The sequence below is a fragment of the Camarhynchus parvulus genome, chromosome 4 (assembly GCF_901933205.1).
Source record: "Camarhynchus parvulus chromosome 4, STF_HiC, whole genome shotgun sequence".
Lineage (NCBI taxonomy): Eukaryota > Metazoa > Chordata > Aves > Passeriformes > Thraupidae > Camarhynchus > Camarhynchus parvulus.
Window position 1 is genome coordinate 46,495,804 of NC_044574.1, and position 18,787 is coordinate 46,514,590.

General features: G+C 37.9%; 1 protein-coding gene across 1 annotated transcript in view; it reads right to left on the reverse strand.

The window, feature by feature from the left end:
* Positions 1-368: 368 nt before the first annotated feature.
* PAPSS1 (3'-phosphoadenosine 5'-phosphosulfate synthase 1) overlaps positions 369-18,787 on the reverse strand; it is a 39,000-nt gene continuing 20,581 nt past the window's right edge. The window contains exons 8-12 of the mRNA XM_030947144.1: positions 15,914-16,119; positions 13,734-13,869; positions 12,112-12,380; positions 10,095-10,324; positions 369-1,400 (exon numbers count right to left, since the gene is read on the reverse strand). Coding sequence (XP_030803004.1) covers positions 1,262-1,400; positions 10,095-10,324; positions 12,112-12,380; positions 13,734-13,869; positions 15,914-16,119 — 980 coding nt within the window. The 3' untranslated portion in view covers positions 369-1,261. The remainder of the gene's footprint in view (positions 1,401-10,094; positions 10,325-12,111; positions 12,381-13,733; positions 13,870-15,913; positions 16,120-18,787) is intronic.

The following is an 18,787-nucleotide window of genomic DNA, read 5'->3' on the forward strand; positions in this document are numbered from 1 at the left end:
TGCTTCATCCAGTATCAACATTCTAACAACAATTTTGAGCTGGTTCTTCCTCTATACACTGTTTAACAAGAAAAAAGTTTCTGTGACACGGATATGAGGCAGTTTCTAGCTAAGAGAAGTTATGACTGCTCCACTGATTACCTGCAAATGCTTGAAAAGACACCAAAAGACACCAGTGTTACTTTACACATGAAGAAATGTTTTACTTTTCATTTCTTATGTTTCTTCAGGATTTTTGAAAAATCCTAAAGGAACATGTGCTTTGCCTTTAAAGCAAGCAAAGCTGACTCACAAGATTACTCTCTGGAGACCTTGAAAAATAGACAGAAAATTAATATCTAAACAAAGCATTTTTACCACAGGAAATACCGAAATCTAAGGATTTTCTTTATTTTTCTTGCAATTATTAAACATGAAATTAAGTTCAGGCTATCATGCTTTTTAAAAAGTTGTAGTAGGCTGATTAAGTATATCTGGACTCAAAAACCAGTAAGTTACATCAAATGAAATAAAACATACCCTACTGACACCTATGGCAGCAAGCATATACAAAAACAATATGTGAATTTGTTACAATTGAAACTGAAAACTGGATATTTTCTTTTATTTATTACTTGGCCATCTTTACAGGTCCACAGCAGAAGAGAATCAATGTACAACTAAATAAACTCCAAAATTAAACAAAGAAAGCAAAATGTTAATTATGCTACATAAAAAAAACCTTCTGCTTTTTGATTACATAGTCAGAAAAAAATTTTAAGTGCTTCTGGAGATGATAATGATGAGATAAAGATGAAGACACTTTTACAGATATTTTGAAACATTCTTTACTTTTTTTGATTTATAGATAATCTATCCATAGTTAAAGCATTAACTCTTACATTTTCTCCTACAGACTACTAAAACCAGACACTACCCAGCAGCTTAAATAACATATGAAAAAGCTGCATCTATTTAACAGCTGCAGAACTCAGGACAGAGGCAGTAAAATATAAAAAAAAATACAGGAGTTAAAAATCCTACTGCAAGAATATTAACTGTAATAAAAGAGAAGACATTAAAACCAGCAGCTAGTTAGGTGCCAGGACATAATAGAACCCATAAGGGCAGGCAAAGAATGATGCTAAGTTAGGAAGAAAGAGTCTGTTTTCAGAGAACTTCCTGACAGACACCACAACAAAGCAACATGAATGGTGACTGTGTGGTCCCCTTCTCGTAAATAAATCAGGCGTCAAAGGTTGATCTGCAGTTAATAAGAGGCCTAAGCCTTCTCCAAGGATTTGTAGTACTCTGTCAGCACAGTCCAAGCCTTGGGAGCCATGAAGCCTTCCGGCGGGTTTTGTCCTTCCCGAGCCAGCCTGCGCATGCGGGTCCCCGATATAAAATCAAAGTCTTCATGGCTGACAGGGTAGGGGTGGAGGAAAAGGGAGGGAAAAAAGAACATACATTAAAGGCAGGCAAAGTTGCTCATATTCCTTCTACTTTCTTGATACTTTACACATGTCTTTCTTAGGAGTATAATGCTGTATAGCAGCTGTCATTTCAAGGCCAGCAATGGCAGTAAATCTCAGGAATATACATCCTCTACAATATTCAGCTTCGGTAACTCCTGAGGTTTTAGCCGTGTAGCCACATTCCTCTTCACAGAGAAAAGCAAGGCACAATTCTTCCCAAGAATATTTCTGGGTTTCACATTCTCTGAACCTCAGAGAAAGAAAAAACAACTCTTATCTCATTTACTGCTCCTGTGTTTGTTCACAAGTGGAATGCATAGTGGAAGATTGTTTACCTGAAGGGAATTGACAATTGGATTCTGGTCTGAGTGCTTTGACTCACTGACCAATTGGATCCAGGTGCGTGTGTATTGGGACTGTTGGCTGACAGTCACAAGATTCAGTGCAGTGGAGTGCTTGGCAGATTCAGTTTAGATGTAATGTAACATAGTGTAATATAATATAGAATAATATAGTATAATAAAGTAATTAATTAGCCTTCCAATAAGATGGAGTCCTCCTCATCACTCCTTTTCGTCGTCGGGGGCAAAAATATCTGCTATACAGCAGCATCGTGCAACCCCTGTGGACTGCATTCAGTCTGTGCTTCCATTGAGCCTGGCTTGCCCTCCAAGAGGAAAAAAACTCCTGTTGAAGGAGAACCATCTACTCTACCTACTGTCTGAGCCCTCTGCCAGGGCAACAGCAGCCATCCTGATTTACACCTTGCCTTGTCAGGGCAGGGGACCAGCCTGATGAGTTGGCTGAATATTCCTGTGCTGGTTCAAGAAGGTCATTTCAGTGCCACTAGAGAATGTGGAAAAAAAATTGTACATCTTAGTGAGGGACTGTTTGGAGAACAGAGAACATAAAAGCTTCAGTATCTAGAGGCAAGCTTCCCAGCTGTGCCTCTGCAAGACACTGAGCACACATACACATATTTATGCATATTGACAGCGTGGCATATACAGTTCAAAATAAAGAGAAAAGCAATGGAATAATAAAAATACCTTCCCCTAAAGACACCTTTCCCCTAAAAAACAAAATTCAGTTGGACAAATGCAAAACTGAAGACAGATCAGGATTGTTTACCATTGTTTACATAAGACTCTAAATTATTATTAACTTCTCAGGTATGTAATCATAAGCAGAAAAACTCCACAAATTAAATTATTCCTCACAGGATTGAAACAGTAAAAGCAAGACAGGAATGCCAGAGTTCTATCAAATGTTCCAAAGGAAAAAAATATGTATTTCTAAATTAAATATGCAATTTTACTTATGCCATTTGCTCAATTTGCAACATGTATACATTACTCATTCTTTACTTGTCTGTTTGAAATAAAAACCAAGTATTGATCTCAGATGTACATGCCTTAGACAGAAACAGGAGCCAAGTGTGCACATCAGAGGGCAGAACTTGGCTCTAAGTGCTGGTCTATGCTCAGTAGGGTATGGAGTTAGCAAGATGCAGAATGCATTCCACAGTTCCCTTTCACAATAACACTAGCCCCATAACTTTTTGATTTGGACTGTATACATTTACACACCAGCACTGTCATACATGCTCTTTTCTTGTTGCTCTAAATTTGGGACTGTGGGTTTCTGAAGTGTCACAAGACAAAAAAACCCAACTGTGCTTTAGTCCTGCAAAATATAAATCACATAAAAATGAAAAATTAAACTTGGTGTAGCTCCATGGGAGAAAAAGTTGGCACTGCTATTTATAACATCTGAAAATTTTATACCTTAGCAGAGAGATGTCTGCTGTTCACTAACACTGCCTGAAGGTAACTTGAGTGCTTTGCAAAGAACTATTTATATAAAATATATGTGGGGAAGTGATAAATCTGGTTAATTCTGTCAAAAATCTGTCAAAAAAATACCAAGTCTTCAGATGATCAGGAAGAGCAGAGTAAAGCAAGTACTATGAAGTTACTCCATATGTGGTTTCTCCACACTAAAGTTGGAGCATTTTTTTAAAAAAAGGCGCTTTATTTCCACTTGTTTCTTAAGTTTTCAGAACAGCACTCAACTTTGTCCCATGCCCTGCAAGTGAAATAATGCTACCAAACTACTACATTTAGATATGTCAGAGAAGTTTGCTTCAATAACACATACAACTCCTTTAGCTGCTTCTTATCCCTAGTTGCACAAAAAGCAGGTAAGAAGCTGAGATACCAAGGAAGAGAGAAACATGAAGCTAAAGAGATCTACAGAAATTATAAAAAATGAAAGGAAAAAAGTGAGTGAGCTTCATATCAGAAACACAGTACATTCATCATGTCATAATATTTCTAGAAATGTTTCCAAAATGCTATTAAAAATTAAAAATGTACTAATGATGCCCTCACATTATCCTAAAGGTCTATTTTGAAAGGGTTTTTCTTTAAAAAAAATTACTCAAATTAGTAATTGCTGAAGTAACTCACATGGAGCCGTGGCAATATATACACAAGACAGTATTTTTTGCCTTTTTTAAAAATTACTGCATTTACAAATTTCAATAAAATTTCAGAAACTGGGATTCTTGCTAAGGAGAAAAACCTTATCAGTACTGTGACCACTATGGCATGATGTGACCCACAAGCATTTTGAAATAAAGCATATGAGTAATTTGCTTTAGTAGAAGGAGATAGTAAAAGAAGTCACCAAGAAATGTCGTCCTGAGTGTATTTTGAGGACATTAAGAGTTACTGTATATAAGGTGGATTTGAGTGGAACATGAGAGGAGGAAACATTTCATCATTAAAGATGCTACCAAAAAAAGTCATTCAATTTCCATTCTTGTCAGATTTGAAATGACCCTCAATGAAACTTAACACAAGCCTTTTCTGAGTATGGCATTTAAGTGCCTTTGAAAATTTTACTCAGTGGCTGCTGGAATCAGCATTTTTTTAGCCACATTGGATGTTACTAAATACTTATTACATTGATTTGACTTTTTACTGGCAATTGAGTTTGACTGGTACTAATACAACACTTTGTGCCACTGCAATTAAAAGCATTCTCCAAAAAGAAAGAGGAAAAGAAGGCAGAAATAGAACCACAACAAAAATTTGTCAACAGAAAAACAGTCCTGGAACATTTCACATTGAGGACTGATATTTGCTCTGTGGCATGGCATCCTAGAACTCTACTTCACTCACAGTGTGGAAAAAACCATACCTACACACACTGTGAAATCTTCTTACTGATGGAGGACAGGGATTACAGAGACCTTACAGGTCCTGTGACAAAACAAGGACATCATTAGTTTGCAAGGAGGAAGTGACTGCCACAGGCCTACAGGGAGCCTCCTCTGCTGGATCTCTGAGGTGTCAATACAGTGCTTTAATACATTAACTGGAGAGAACATTTCTTCTGCTTTAGTATTCCCTACAAATTTAATTTAAGTATAGACCACATTACATAGTAGATTTTTCATCTGGGAGAAAGACTAAAGATGACTAAATATCAGTCATAATCTTGGGAACCCTGACCTTCTCTCAGGTATGTGCAAATGATCTTCTAGGAATTCCCATTCTCTGTGGAAGGCAATGTCTGGTGCTTTCAAGGTCTTAAAGAATTACTCTTAAATACAACACTCATGATAAAAATACAGACCATTCATTCACAGTTTTGCCTTTTTTTTTTTTAGGCAAATAGAACAACAGGGAAATAAAACAATAACATGACTTATTCACCCTGGTCTGTCTTCAAAACAACTGCGATGTTCTACTCCGCTACTAGACTTCAGGCTAATTTCTGGGACAATTCACAGCCTCCTTATCTGGGGTCTAATTCTAACCTTAAATTCCTTCTAGAAGAACTTTCTCTGAATTTAAACTTGCTCTTGCAGCACCAAGTCATGACACCATAACTCTTACAGGAAGTCTAGACTGTGCCTTGGGAATGAATGTCCCATAATGCTGAATGAACCAGCTAGTGTCAGCTAGGAACAAACTCTTCGTGAAATTAGAACACAATATTGTGATTAATATCAATATATGCAAAGTAAATCCTTTCCTAATTCCTTTCTGACGGGCTGGGTTTAAGTCTCCTGGCCTGACGCAGAGTTTCAGTATATCCTACGTTATCTACTAATGGTAATTGAAAAACCATATTACACATAACTAAACTAAGGAGAACAGTCAAGTGTGCTTATTGCAGCCTCTTACTATCACTTTAAAAAACACATTTGAGAACAGTATGTACTTAGTTGGAACAGCTCCCCTACAAGTATGATTTTATAGGATTAAAGCAGTACTGGCAACCATATTAAAGGTCCCAGAAAAAAAGATATAAAGTTAAAATCTCTCTTCTTCACAGATACCCATGCTTCATTTACATTTTATAGATAGCACGAACAATCTGCTCCAGTCACCTTACTTATGGGTTTCTTTTAGCCAAAATGTTCTCTTTGGTTTTCTTTCAGAAGAAAAAAAAAAGTAATTTAATTCCAGACACTGTTGTGGCTTTTTTAATTGCCAGACTAATTTCCTTTCTTAATTGAGTTTTTTCTCAGCAGCAGTCTGTGGCTGCATTTTATAGGACTGATCTTCCATAAAGAATTGGAACTCTCTACTCACAAAAGCAATTTCTATTATTAAGCCACCAATCCCAAATTACACTTGTCTGTGGTAACTGTTTGTGAGGACTTTTTGGTTGAAGAAGCACACTAACTGACTTTCTGAAGGAATTTCAGCATTGGGAAGCTTTCTTCGGGGGTAGGTAGTGGTGTTATTTGTTGGTTTCTTGGTTCTTTGGTTGTTTTCTTTACACTTCACTCTACCAGTTGTTTACAGGTTAGACATTCAATTTAATTACTCCATTATAACTACAGTTCTTCCTATAAGCTTTTCTAAAACACATTTAGATATATTCAATTACAGAGCAAAAATTTTATGGAATCGAAAAGTGCAAAAACTTTGATAAGGACTGTAATAATATTCCTGCTAGCTTTTATATGCATTAATTCAGAATTCTAAGCAAGTGGAAACGCTCAAGCTTCCCACACAGAAACTTAGATTAGGCTTTCTATCTGACTTGAGCAACAGCAAAAATGGTAATTTCATTTTTATTATCCTCATTTTGACCAAAGGGGAAAAAAAATGAAATTAGCTCTACCTGTGCTGCTATACATCCCTTCAAACGCACTCCTCAAATCACTCTCCTAGATCTAAGTTTCAGACAAATTGTTTTTCAAAAAATAAGTTTCAAGCGTTCAGTTTCATGAGGTGCTAAACCAAGTTCTAAGATGTGCAAGAAACAAATTTAAAATTGTGCTAGCTTCATGAGGTAAAACATTAATATAATTCCAAGTCATTGGTTGTTTGTATGTCTTAATGTTCTAAAGGGTAACTTTATTTAAATAATTTAAGCAATTTATAAAAGTTAAACTTTGTGCATCACTTTGCAACTACACTTGCTGCGCAGCTGTTATAAATGCTTCCAGGTCAGTCTTTCCTTACTCCCTTTCCTCACAGACAATGCTGTAATCCTGAATGCAATCAGGATATTTCTGCCTTTCCTTACTGACAGGGGCCTAGTGACTTCAGCTCCCACACAGCAGCTCAGTACTGTTAAACCAGCAACACGAGGTCCTGACACACCAAGTCAGCAGTCTCCAGACTGGTCCTAAGCAGCCACTGGGTCAACTGAAACTCCAAGGGCAGCACATGTTCTGGAGGGTACTAACAAAGTGAGAAACAAACTGACCTTCTATACCAACTCCACAAAACTGTGCTTGTGTGGTCACCTCTGGGAGCAGAAGACTTCAAGCACAACAACCTCTTGGAATCACAGGCAGCACACCAGAGCAGAGAGGGTCTTTGGCACTAATTTGGAGGCAGGGCCAGTGTAGGCTTTTTCATGCTGCCCAGGCTTGCCAGCAAGGTCAAGAGCAGCTCAGGCACAGCCAGGTCTCACACAGTTGCCCAGCACCTCACTGGAGGCAGCTGACCAGTGGTGACCCAGCCTCTGAACCCATCCCCATAGGCATACAAGGAATGCTGTCAGCAAGTGTTACACCTTTCTCTTAAAAGCTGAGCAAAGCAACTCTGCCACTGCTAATTCTGCAGCCACAGCTTTCCAGACATCCCTCTGGCAGCTGGACCAAGCTTTTGGTAACCTCTCACCATGAGCCAAAGTTTCATCTACCACCATCCTTGTGTTAGGACTTCCTCAGAAGCCAAAAGGTATTCCACTAACGGCAGCAAAGAGCCCGACTGCAAAAACCTCTGCATGTCTTTGCTGCCAAGCCAGGTGTGGGTGTGACTCTACCAAATTACAGACACACTCAAGACAGCAGATGGGGTCTACTATGGCTTCTCACAAGCATCTTCCCAGACAGAGGAGTCCAGGAGGCCTGAAAGAACAGAAGAGATGACCACATGGGGAAAGAATAACTACACCCAGCAGCTAAGACACAGCTTTAGCTCAGTCCAAGGGAAACCCCTTTGCCATAAGCTTCCACATGTTCATTAGTGATGTAAATTCTGGAATTGTCTAGTTGGCTGTCAAATGTCCAAGCCTCAAAAAACTGAGAAAGGTGCAAGAGATAACCAAATTACCCTTTTCTGATACAAGTCACAGCAATGCTTCTATGCATACAACCCTCCTTCCCACATTTTCATGATGTGTTTTTCACCAAGTGAGCTCAGGAAACATTTCCACAAACATCATTATTTCACATCCAAAGGTCTTCCACCAGTACTGATCATCTCATGTTTCCAGGCAATCCTCTCTTCCCTGCCATCCTCCTTGCAGAGTCAAACACCACATGGTCCAGGAGTCTGCCACATTTTCAGCATTACACAGACTATCTTGAAAGGCAGCCAGCTGCACCCACCCAGGCTCTAACTCTGTCTGGAGCCTACCACAGTGCTCCGTCTGGCAGGCAGGAGCAGTGATGGGAGCCTGCACGTGTCAGCATTGCCACCTAGAGGATTGCTGCCACACACCAGCCCATCTACAAACAGCATCCAGGGCAAATGGGACGGGAAAAATGGGCTTACATCCTGACAGCACCAGGGCAGAACTGCACATTAGTGGCAGCATGGTCTTTTTTCCATGACACTTATAGAATCATGGAAAAAAGTGCCCCAAACCAAGGCTTCATAGACACAGTGAAAGGATAAAAGGGTGCACATGATGTAGTCTGACAGAAGGGAGAATCTGTTCCCACTGCTTTTCATAAAGAAATCTCAAAGAGTTGTTTGGGTTCTCTTTAATCATTTGCTACAGCTAATGACAGAGGTATAATTTTACTAATTTTACTTGACTCAAATCACATCTATCCTGCTAATGGTACAGTACTGATGAACAGACAATCAATATTCTGAATTTTGGCCTGTCACATTGCTACTCCCCTACTATTCTAATTTAGTAAGAATTGATATACCAATAAAACTACTTCACTTTGATCTTTCTGTATTGAAGTATGACCAGCAGGTCCAGGAAGGTGATTCTTCCCCTCTACCCCACTCTTGTGACAGCCCACCTGGAGTACTGCATCCAGACCCTAGGGACCTCAGCATAGGAAGTCCATGGATCTGATGGAGCGAGTCCAGAGGAGGGCAAAAAATTTGATCAGAGAGCTGGGGCACCTCTCCTCTGCAGACAGGCTGGGTGTTGCAGTTGTTTAGTCTGTAGAAGAGAAGGCTCCAGGGTGACCTTATAGCAACTTCATGTTCCTAAAGAAAGTTACAAGAGAGCTGGAGAGGAACGTTTTGCAAGGGCATGTGGTGATAGTAGAAGGAGGAATGACTTCAAACTGAAAGAATGTAGGTTTAGATTAGATATTAGGAAGAAACTCATTCCTGTGAAGGTGGTGAGGCACTGAACAGGGTGCCCAGAGAAGTTTGCATTTCAGTACCAACTTCAACTGCAGTTTGATGTAAAACAAAAGTACATGTCAATAATCTGAATAAAGAGGGTTAAATTAAAATGACAAGTCATCTTCCCAGTATCATTCATTGTCACCAGAGCAACACATACACAAAGTTTTGAACGCTGCTATCCCACACAAGGGAAAAATATCATTGAAGTATGCATACAGAAGATTAAATGAACTGTTCTGTAACTGGATTAAAAATAAAAAACCAACAAAACAGCTGAAAACCCTGGGACACAGAATATTCTTAGGGCATCATTGTGCTTTATTACTAATAGCTATTTGTCACCCCATCTTGTCCACTTTCTTTTCCACGCTGCACACTCTCACTGTGTCTCTTCCCTCCTATCTGATGCACACCCGACACCTGAGAAGCTTATTTAGAAAGACAAAGCAGCAGAAAGCTAATTTTACCATTATAATAAATAACAATATCTTTCTCTGGATTTACCAATCTGTGCCATTATGTTCCAGAATCAGAGAAACCCCAGTACCCGGGGAGCCTTCATGTGGCAGCTAAAGTTAGATCAGGTAGCTGCACTGTGAAGCAAATCATGCTGAAATCAAGCTACATTTGTCTAAAAGCTACATTGATATAAAATCACATCTTCAACACTGCCCTATTTGAGCAATATAAATTTAACTATAAACAATTTTTTTTAATATGGGCAGGGGTAAGAGGCTGCTAATGCTCAAAATGTTCTTAAAATGAAAATACAACTTACTGATCAGAGTCATAATAATCCATGCACTTCTTTTTTTTATTATAGGCTGCAACCCTGAAGGGTACAATTTCCAGTGCTCGGAGGCCAGGAGCCATTGTGAGCACTTTGGCACCATGGGTTGGTTCATACAGGTCTTTCCCAGTGTCAGGGTGTGGCATCCCTGCTGGATCTCGCCCTACAATGTAGAAGTTAGCTCCTGCAACCATCCGGGATCGGCAGTGCCACTGAACCTACAACAGAGACAGGAAAAACAATTAACAGAAGAAAATGCTCCAAAACTGCAGCTCTCAAAATGGGCATGCACTCTGTAACTACTATGTTTTCCTTCATCAGATGTGATTTTTACTATGGAGCCACAAGATAATAAAGAACCAGTTAAGTTGATCACCATCAAACTTACAGCTAAAACATACTGTCGCCTTTTTATCTGCACAGTAGGTACTCAAAGTTACTTCAGCACCATTCAGAATGAAAAACCACCCATGTTCAGCATTTTCAACTTGTACATGTGGCAAGGATGTTGTTCAAGGTAGAACTAACACTTCGTCTGCATGAACATTAAAACCCAAAGGATATATAAACCAGGTACACACTGCACACGAATGCTTGCAATAGATTAACTTTCCTAAGCAGCTGAATTTATTACATTTTGATACAGCTTTGCCTTACAGAACTGTTTCTTTTCTTCCGAGGCACTTATGAATGTTAAAAATACAAAAAATGCTAAACTGATATTTATTAAACTTGTCCATTAGGATTTTTAAAGACTGGAAGGACACATCCACCCTATAGATAACCATATTACCAGCTGCTTGCTCTTCTGTAAAGCACTTGTGCTACAGAAACAGATCTAGTACCAATGACTTTTAAATAACCTATGGAAAATTATTAAAGAAAGAATCTCTCTTATTATTTGAACAAACATTACTGTGAGGCTGTACTCTGAGGTCACTGGAAATGACCTCATAGGTCATAGGAGGAGAAAAATAAGTAAGGAGAAAAATTTTATCCTGTTCAGAATAAGGAATGTGGATTTTGTTCCTCCTCACACATACAAGAATGAGGTGAAGGATTTCTGTTAATTCTCACAAAAGGTCTACAGAGAACAGCAGAAGATTCCCCACATGAACTCACTCACATGCCTCAGCTAAATCTGGACTGCATTTTTTTCTCTGGACCAAAAGGCACTAAAAGCTGTTCGAGCAGTCAACTGGCCAGCAGAAAATAAGTGGCATCTGCCTAATTTAACTTCACTAGCAAGATCTCCTATATATGAAAAAAGCTACCTCAGAGTTAACCTCAGAGCTTGGTCAGAACTTGAACTTCTGTAAATCAAGGTGGAGGCCAGCAAGGAGGGGAAAAAAAAAGGAAAAAAAAAAGGAATGAGATGGAAAATCAATATCCCCTCAAGGAACTGTCCTCAACTAAGAACATTTATTCTTTCTGCTGCCTCCCACAAACCTCTAGGGACTCCAACCCAAGACCTGGCTCCTAAATAAAGTGTTGCCAAAGAATTATTTCATACAAAAGCCTCGAAACAATTCTCTCTGAATTAAGTTTGCCAAAAAATAAAGAAAATAAAGAGACTGCTTTTTTCTTAATTTGTGAATGCCCCTCCAACATATAAACTTCCTGCTTAACAATCATAAAATTTAAGTATTTTTAACATTTAGAACAATCACTTCGTATGTTAACAGATCTTATAATTCCTTCTAAAAAAGACTGTAAAAAAGGAGGAAGGATTAAATTATTATCATATCCTTGTAACTGTATAGGAACCTATAAACACAATATTTTCTCCCACCATTTCCAGCAAAATCCTCCAATATACAAGTTTCTTCAGAAGATAATGTTTTGGTTGGTGACAGAGACTTGATAATCTACTTTCCCAAGCCAAATTAGTCTCCTCTCTCCCTCCATTAAAACAACACAACACACAAACATCAGACATCACACAAAGTATCTTAGTGCACTATGAAAAGGGGCTTGTTTCGCTTTAAACTCCTGATGTATTTACCTCAGTTGGTCCTGCATACATCATGGGGGAAGGGAATATAGCTACCACTGTTGTTTCTGGATTGAGGATTCCCTCCTCCAGTACTGCAGCGTGCTGCTTCATGCGCCACATGAGAGGAACATCATCCTCCTTTGTCCAGCCCCCGAGGGGGTGCAAGAGCAACACGGGGCGCCGGTAGCCGCGTTCCAGAAGCTGCTTGTGAGTATCCTGCATCAAAAGCGCGTGCCCGTTGTGCACCGGGTTGCGTAGCTGGAATGCAAAGACAGCATCTGGGGAGCAAAAAAAACAAGACAAAAGATATAGAAGCAAGTTATTTTATCAGGAGTTGTACAGCCACGGAAAAATCTTCAGTATATGCTTTTCTCTGAGCTCTACTAAACAAGTGTAATAGCAGTGCTCACAGGTCATTAAAGAATTATCAATTATTACAAAATTACTGTACTTAGTAAGAAAAATTAATAAAAAACAACCATACAAAAAATCAGCTTCGTTAACTCCTGAATTTTCTGCAGAACTACTCTAGTTTCTCCAACTTCTATTTGGATTTTTCACTTGCATAAAGGTATTGTATTCTAATAAGAAATAAAACTATGCTACCTATCCTAAAGGCTAAATATATCATCAAAAGAACAAATGGAGCTGTTTGGAACAAAACTAATGAAAGGGGATTTAATGTTCCTTACTAAATTTCCTTCATCTTAGTTTAGAAGATTTTAAGCACAGTAAGAACAAAGCAAGGCTAACTGCTATTCCACAGTATTACAAACCCTTCCATGAAAAACCCTGCCACAGGATTTCTCTCTCCTGCAAATTTAGATGAACTAAAGTGCCCCGCAAGACAGTAAAACCACTGTAACAAGAGGTTTTCCAATATGGAACCAATGAAACCTAGAGAACAGGGATTTTTCAGATCTCAAATATGTGTTTGTTTAGGGGTTAGCCAAAAGACTGATATTGCAGACCTACAGCTCCTACACAGAACCTACCAACCACACAGAACAACGACAGGAGCTCAGGACCAGTTGTGCTTTTCATTCTCAATGTTAATTTCTCTCCTTACATTTACAAGCGCAGCTGCCTGTCACTGCACAGTGAAAGCAGCATGTTTGTTCTCTGCTTTATGACATTCCTCAGCCTCTTACTTATCTGCTTAACACAACCACTTTTGTGAAAAAAACTGTTTTATTTCTTGAAAGTAAACTTGGCACTAGTCTACCTGCACTACTTTCATAAGCCTTGCTCCCCAGAAGCAGCATGGAACAGAGTTAAAAATAGCAGAGCATGAAAGCTCAGCATTCAACCATACCTCTGTAGTTTTGGCCAAACTTGATCTTTAAATCACAACTTACCACATTTTAACATTATCTTTTCTTGCATCACTAACATGTCTACAGTGCATGGAAAGATAAAGTTCAGAACTTCAGGCATTACCACCTTCTGTTATGTATTTAGGCAATGCAATTCCTCAGATCATAAAAATTATTTCTATTAAAAGTAAAGAATGCCACCTACCAGAGCATTCAAAATTTTCATCCTTGAAACAATGCCAGCTACACTGGTGGCAGCAGACATTTGGATAAGTCTCTGCAGGAAGAAAGAAAGCAAAAAAAAAATTTACTCACCAGCATTCATTTCCTTGAATTTCTGCCTTAGTTCAGCTGGAGTGAGGCGGTATTGATCAAGGCCATCATTCCAATAAATACGATCAAGGACCTGTAGATCTCCACCCACAAGCCAGTTCCCTTGCTCCATAACCATCTAAGAAAAAAAACAAAGTCTGTCAGGATTAGTTATCAGCTTCTCCTGAGTATCGAGAGCATTGCAATGGGGACACATCTTTACCAAGGACTGTGTTCCAGGTTAATTTTGACAGTTGGACGTAAAGCATCAGTGTTAAAAAAATGAAAAACATTCACTGGAGCATAGTCCAGACATGTTATCCCATGATACAGGAGAGATGCACAAAGCTTCAGTAGGCCTTTCTTTCAAAATTGAAATAAAGAAATGCAAAAAGCCAATATTCTTAACTAACACTGCATGACAAACAAAGATAGTGTCTGGAAAGCTTTGTCTATTACAATTTATTTAGCATATATTAGCATATATTTTTATCAGTACGTATTTTAAAATTTAATTACAATATAGCAATACAATGAGGTTACACACTTTATTGGTCGAAGCAAATGCCGTTGCAGTATCACTCTGTAGTGCACAAGATTCTCGTCAAGAATAAAGTAACAGACAAAACAATTCTGATTAACTATTCACCCACTTTAATCTACAAATAAAATCACAATCTTTGAAGTAGACCAGTTTTTGGACTAGTTTCATGGTAGCAGTTTACCCAAGTAACAGATGTTGGACAGTCACTTCACTTCTTTTTATATCTTTAAATATCACCTCATGCTTTATCAAAAAATAATTATGGCAAGCTGCTTAACATACTCTACAAAGACACAGACATTATTGTGAAATTATTAATTTCTAAGAATGCATTTTCTTTTGAAGACGAAATCACAAACTTTCAAGTTTCATACACATTTCTGATAACTTTTTTAGCCTTATGCAATTTAGAAATGATAATAAATCTTGATATAACAGAAGATACTACATAATAAACCTAAAAGACAAGGAGTGAAAATTAGGTGTGATTTTTCAATTTATTTTTTCTTTGACCTGCAGGAATTAAATGATCCCACAGTAACCGTTCCCTTCCTAAAGAAAATGCCAGATCTTGACATCTTACCAAGGTGGAAAGAAGGTGTGATAATGATACAAAGATGAGAAAACTCTGCACTACAGAATCTCTCAGGTACTCAAATATTTCTGATTAAGAACAGCCACCAAATTAACATGCTGTCATGTTACTGCTATACACCCCAGTACAGGCAGAAGAACATAGTTCCTTATCTTCTACATAAATCATTCAAATTTGGTCTGCATGAGATTTTCTTATAAGTTATTAGATCTATGTTAATTTTTCAATAAAGGGATAATCTTATCTTCAGCATCACAGAATACATCAAGGACTTTAAAAATCTTCTATTAGTCATACAGATACTTTTACAACTTTTCAAAGCCTTTCCCTTTTCAAGAGCAAGCTCATAATTTGAGGTTTGCTTGATTTCTCTTTACCTAATTTTATGTCATACCTGTAAACAAAAATACCTCAGAGACAAATGGGGAAATAAACATATTTTGGCTTTGCAGAGCTAAGATGTAACATTCACATCAGCTTGCATAAGCCAATACATGATGAGTATGTTACAATTAGAACATTTCAGTGTGACATACACATAAGGCCAAGATAATAAAACATAACGAACACAATGGATAGGAAATTACTCCCCAGAGAGTTAAATGATGAACTCTCCAGGAACAGGGCCTGTTTGAAAAACATCTAAAGCAGGCAGGTTTCACGTGCATCACATGCAGGCAGAAAAGAAGTTTTCTATCCTTCACAATGCATATATCCACTGATTAAGGAGCTTTGATGATCCATCTGGTGACACAGAGGGATGTGTTTCCTAGGCACACTGGAGGGCAAAGTTCCCTCTTCTGTAGCACAGATTCTACAGTACATTCTAAATTCATTTCATGTGTACATATTGACATTAGATTTTCACACTAAGTACAGACTATTCAACAGCTGCACAGAAAAAAATTACCTTTGTTTCTGCTCAGATATTTTAACTAATTTTCAAAGTAGTTTTTTTGTCAAAGTACATCAATCAGAGACATGCACTTCAATGAATTTGCAGCTCCACAACAGTACATTGAACAGGACTAGATTTTCACACACCTTGATGTAAGGGTGTTCCTTGCATGTGGTTCCCCACTGCCTAGCACAGCGTTCCTCTTTCCTGTGCTCGTAGAATTCGGGATTACGGAGAATGGCAACGCGGCGACCTTCGTACACCAGCGCAATTGCTGTGCACCCATCGAGCCTCTCTTTGTCTTCTTGAGTAGCTGTTAGCACTATAGGCACTGACAGATTAATAACTCCCCCTGCAGAGGGAAGGAAAAAAGCCCTTTATCCTTAGTAACAGTCATCAATGTTGTTATGAAAATCTACCTAATTAACATCTTCCTTTTAAGGCTGTAACTGTATTACATGACAGGTAGTTGAAACACTTAATTTAACAGGGATTAAACAACTTTTGGAATGAACTCATGCTTCCATAAGATACACATGCTATAAAATTGAGCAAACACTGAGGTTTGAGAACACAGTACTGAAAATACAGCTCAAGCACAATACACAGCAAGTACTTAGAGCTGCACAACAATATTTAAACTGGGAGGATACTATTTTTTAGGAAACTTAATATCTTTCTTAAGAATCTACATAGAAAGTAGAAATACACAAATAACATTTTAAAATAGATCATCTAAAATATCAGACAAGATTGCTACTGGAGTGGATAATTAGTAAAAAGGAAATCATATTCTCAGGAGACACAATTTTGGCCCCTCAGAAAAAAAACAATGCAATAGGAGCAGACAAATGTACCTAAGTAGTTAACACACATAATTGAACTATTTCAAAAGGTGACTTTTGTTGTACACTTAAAACTGTATTCAGAGTCAAGCATTTACCTTCCAGAAAAAAAACCGCTGAGTCAGGCAAACATTGTGCATAGTTTGTTCAGCTGAAAGTTTACCAGCTACTTTACTTCTAAAACTAAGCCAATGTAGCTGAATTTTAAGGTTGTGTGGTCCTTCTTTTTAAGTACCTACTTCACTGCCATATGCTGAAGTCTTGTTTTTCTTTTCTGCAAGAGTAAGATTTGATAAACCCAGCAAAGTAAATATTGTAAGACTTCTACAAAGGCTGGGGTTCTAAACTTTTGTGTGGCCTCCAGGAGAAGTCATGGACCCTTTAAAGTTAATGGAGGTTTTGGAATTTGCCAAGACTCTAAAATAAGGCTAATTTTGCTATTATTTAAGCAATATATTTTTTATTAGGAAATTAAAAATTATAAAGGTGTATGAAAATTTTAAGAGAAAAATACATCCCCCTTATTTCATAATGCAAAATGTATAATGCATGCTGTGCATCTCCTCCTAAGTTCAGTCTTGGTGCCCGGAGTTATTTGCAAAGCAACTAGGTCATAAAATTGAATTTGGCAGGAGTCACAGAGTGGTTTGACACCCCAAAATGGATAATTTAAAAAAAAAACTGCCTTGCAGACAAGTAAATAAATATTTCAAAGTATGAAGAGATGTCAAACCTGTTGATTATTTTGTCCATGACCAGCAAATAAATACATAATATCTTCTACATTTTTCTTCAGCAACTGCACAAATAAGAAACTGAGGCAAGGCAGTGAAGCAAGTCTGTTAAATCACAGATGAGTACAGCGCCAGGATGAGACTTTTCCAGACAACTTAATCCTTAAAGAGAGACTATCAACACACCTGCACTGATCTCCACAGGTCAGAAGTCAGTCAGTATGAACACTGCTTTTAAAGCCAAAAGGATGAGATGCATTGCAGGTAATAAACCATTTCCCTCTCTTCAGAATCAAAGCCCTGCAAAATGACTGCTGCTGTAAGACCCAGAACTAACATACAAGCAAGGAGGCAACTTTGAGGATGTTGTTTTGACTTAACTGCTGCCATTGCTGAAATAGCAAAGCAGCTTTAGGGCAATCATATTTTTCTAAGAAGATTTACACATGTAAGTGCTCTAGTAGATCTCTAAAACAAGGAAATCAGTAGCAGGACATATAGAGGAACATAATGATTTTATCCAAGCTTAGGACTGAAAATTGTTTCCATCAATAACTTGCTATTTTTCATTGCTCCTATTTTTTGTAGCACAGACAAAATACTCAAATCAACAGCAAAAGAAGTTTAAAAAATTGTTATATTGTTATATCTGAAACACTCACCCATACAAGGTCTTAAATGCCTTATAAAAATCCTGATTTACAGAAAATTACAGGACAGGACTAGGACCTACAAGCTATTTTAGCCCCTGAATGCATTGCATATCATCTGCAGAGGACTCTTCACCTGGATGGATGTACAGCAGGCAAATGAAATGAGAACAAAACTAGCAGCTCAAAATTATACTGCCAAGTAACAGGATGGCATTATGCTCTATGGGAGAGCACCTAGGCAAAAAGGAATTACGAAATATAAGAAGGATGACAGATATCTGTATTACAGCATTGAGAGAAAAGTGACTTCTTTTTGTTCTGCTATTTGGTCTCTAGCAAGACAAGAGTGATGCAAAAGGAAGCATGAATAAAGGAAAAAGGCTGGAGTAAAACAGCCTTCAAAGAGGAATAAATGAAAAATGACAGAGGATCACAATCAAACTCCAAAATCTGAGGATGTTATGACTTACTATCTTAACAAAGTTCTTAGCCATCTGCTAATGCAAAAAAAAATTTATTCAATTAAATCATCCCAGGAAATTACTAAATCACAGTAATTCAATTACATGTGACAATTCTTCATACACAGATTCTGATTTCACACTTGCAACAGCTCCAGCACTCAAGTCAGTTTGTTGTCCTTTCCTTCATTACTAATACGAAACAAATCTTTTAGTCACAGAGCTAAACAACAATTAAATTGCAATTCCAAATTCAAAGATCAATTTCTTCAAAACAATTTAGAAGTATGCATTTTAGAATTAAATGTTTTTCAGAAATGAAGATAT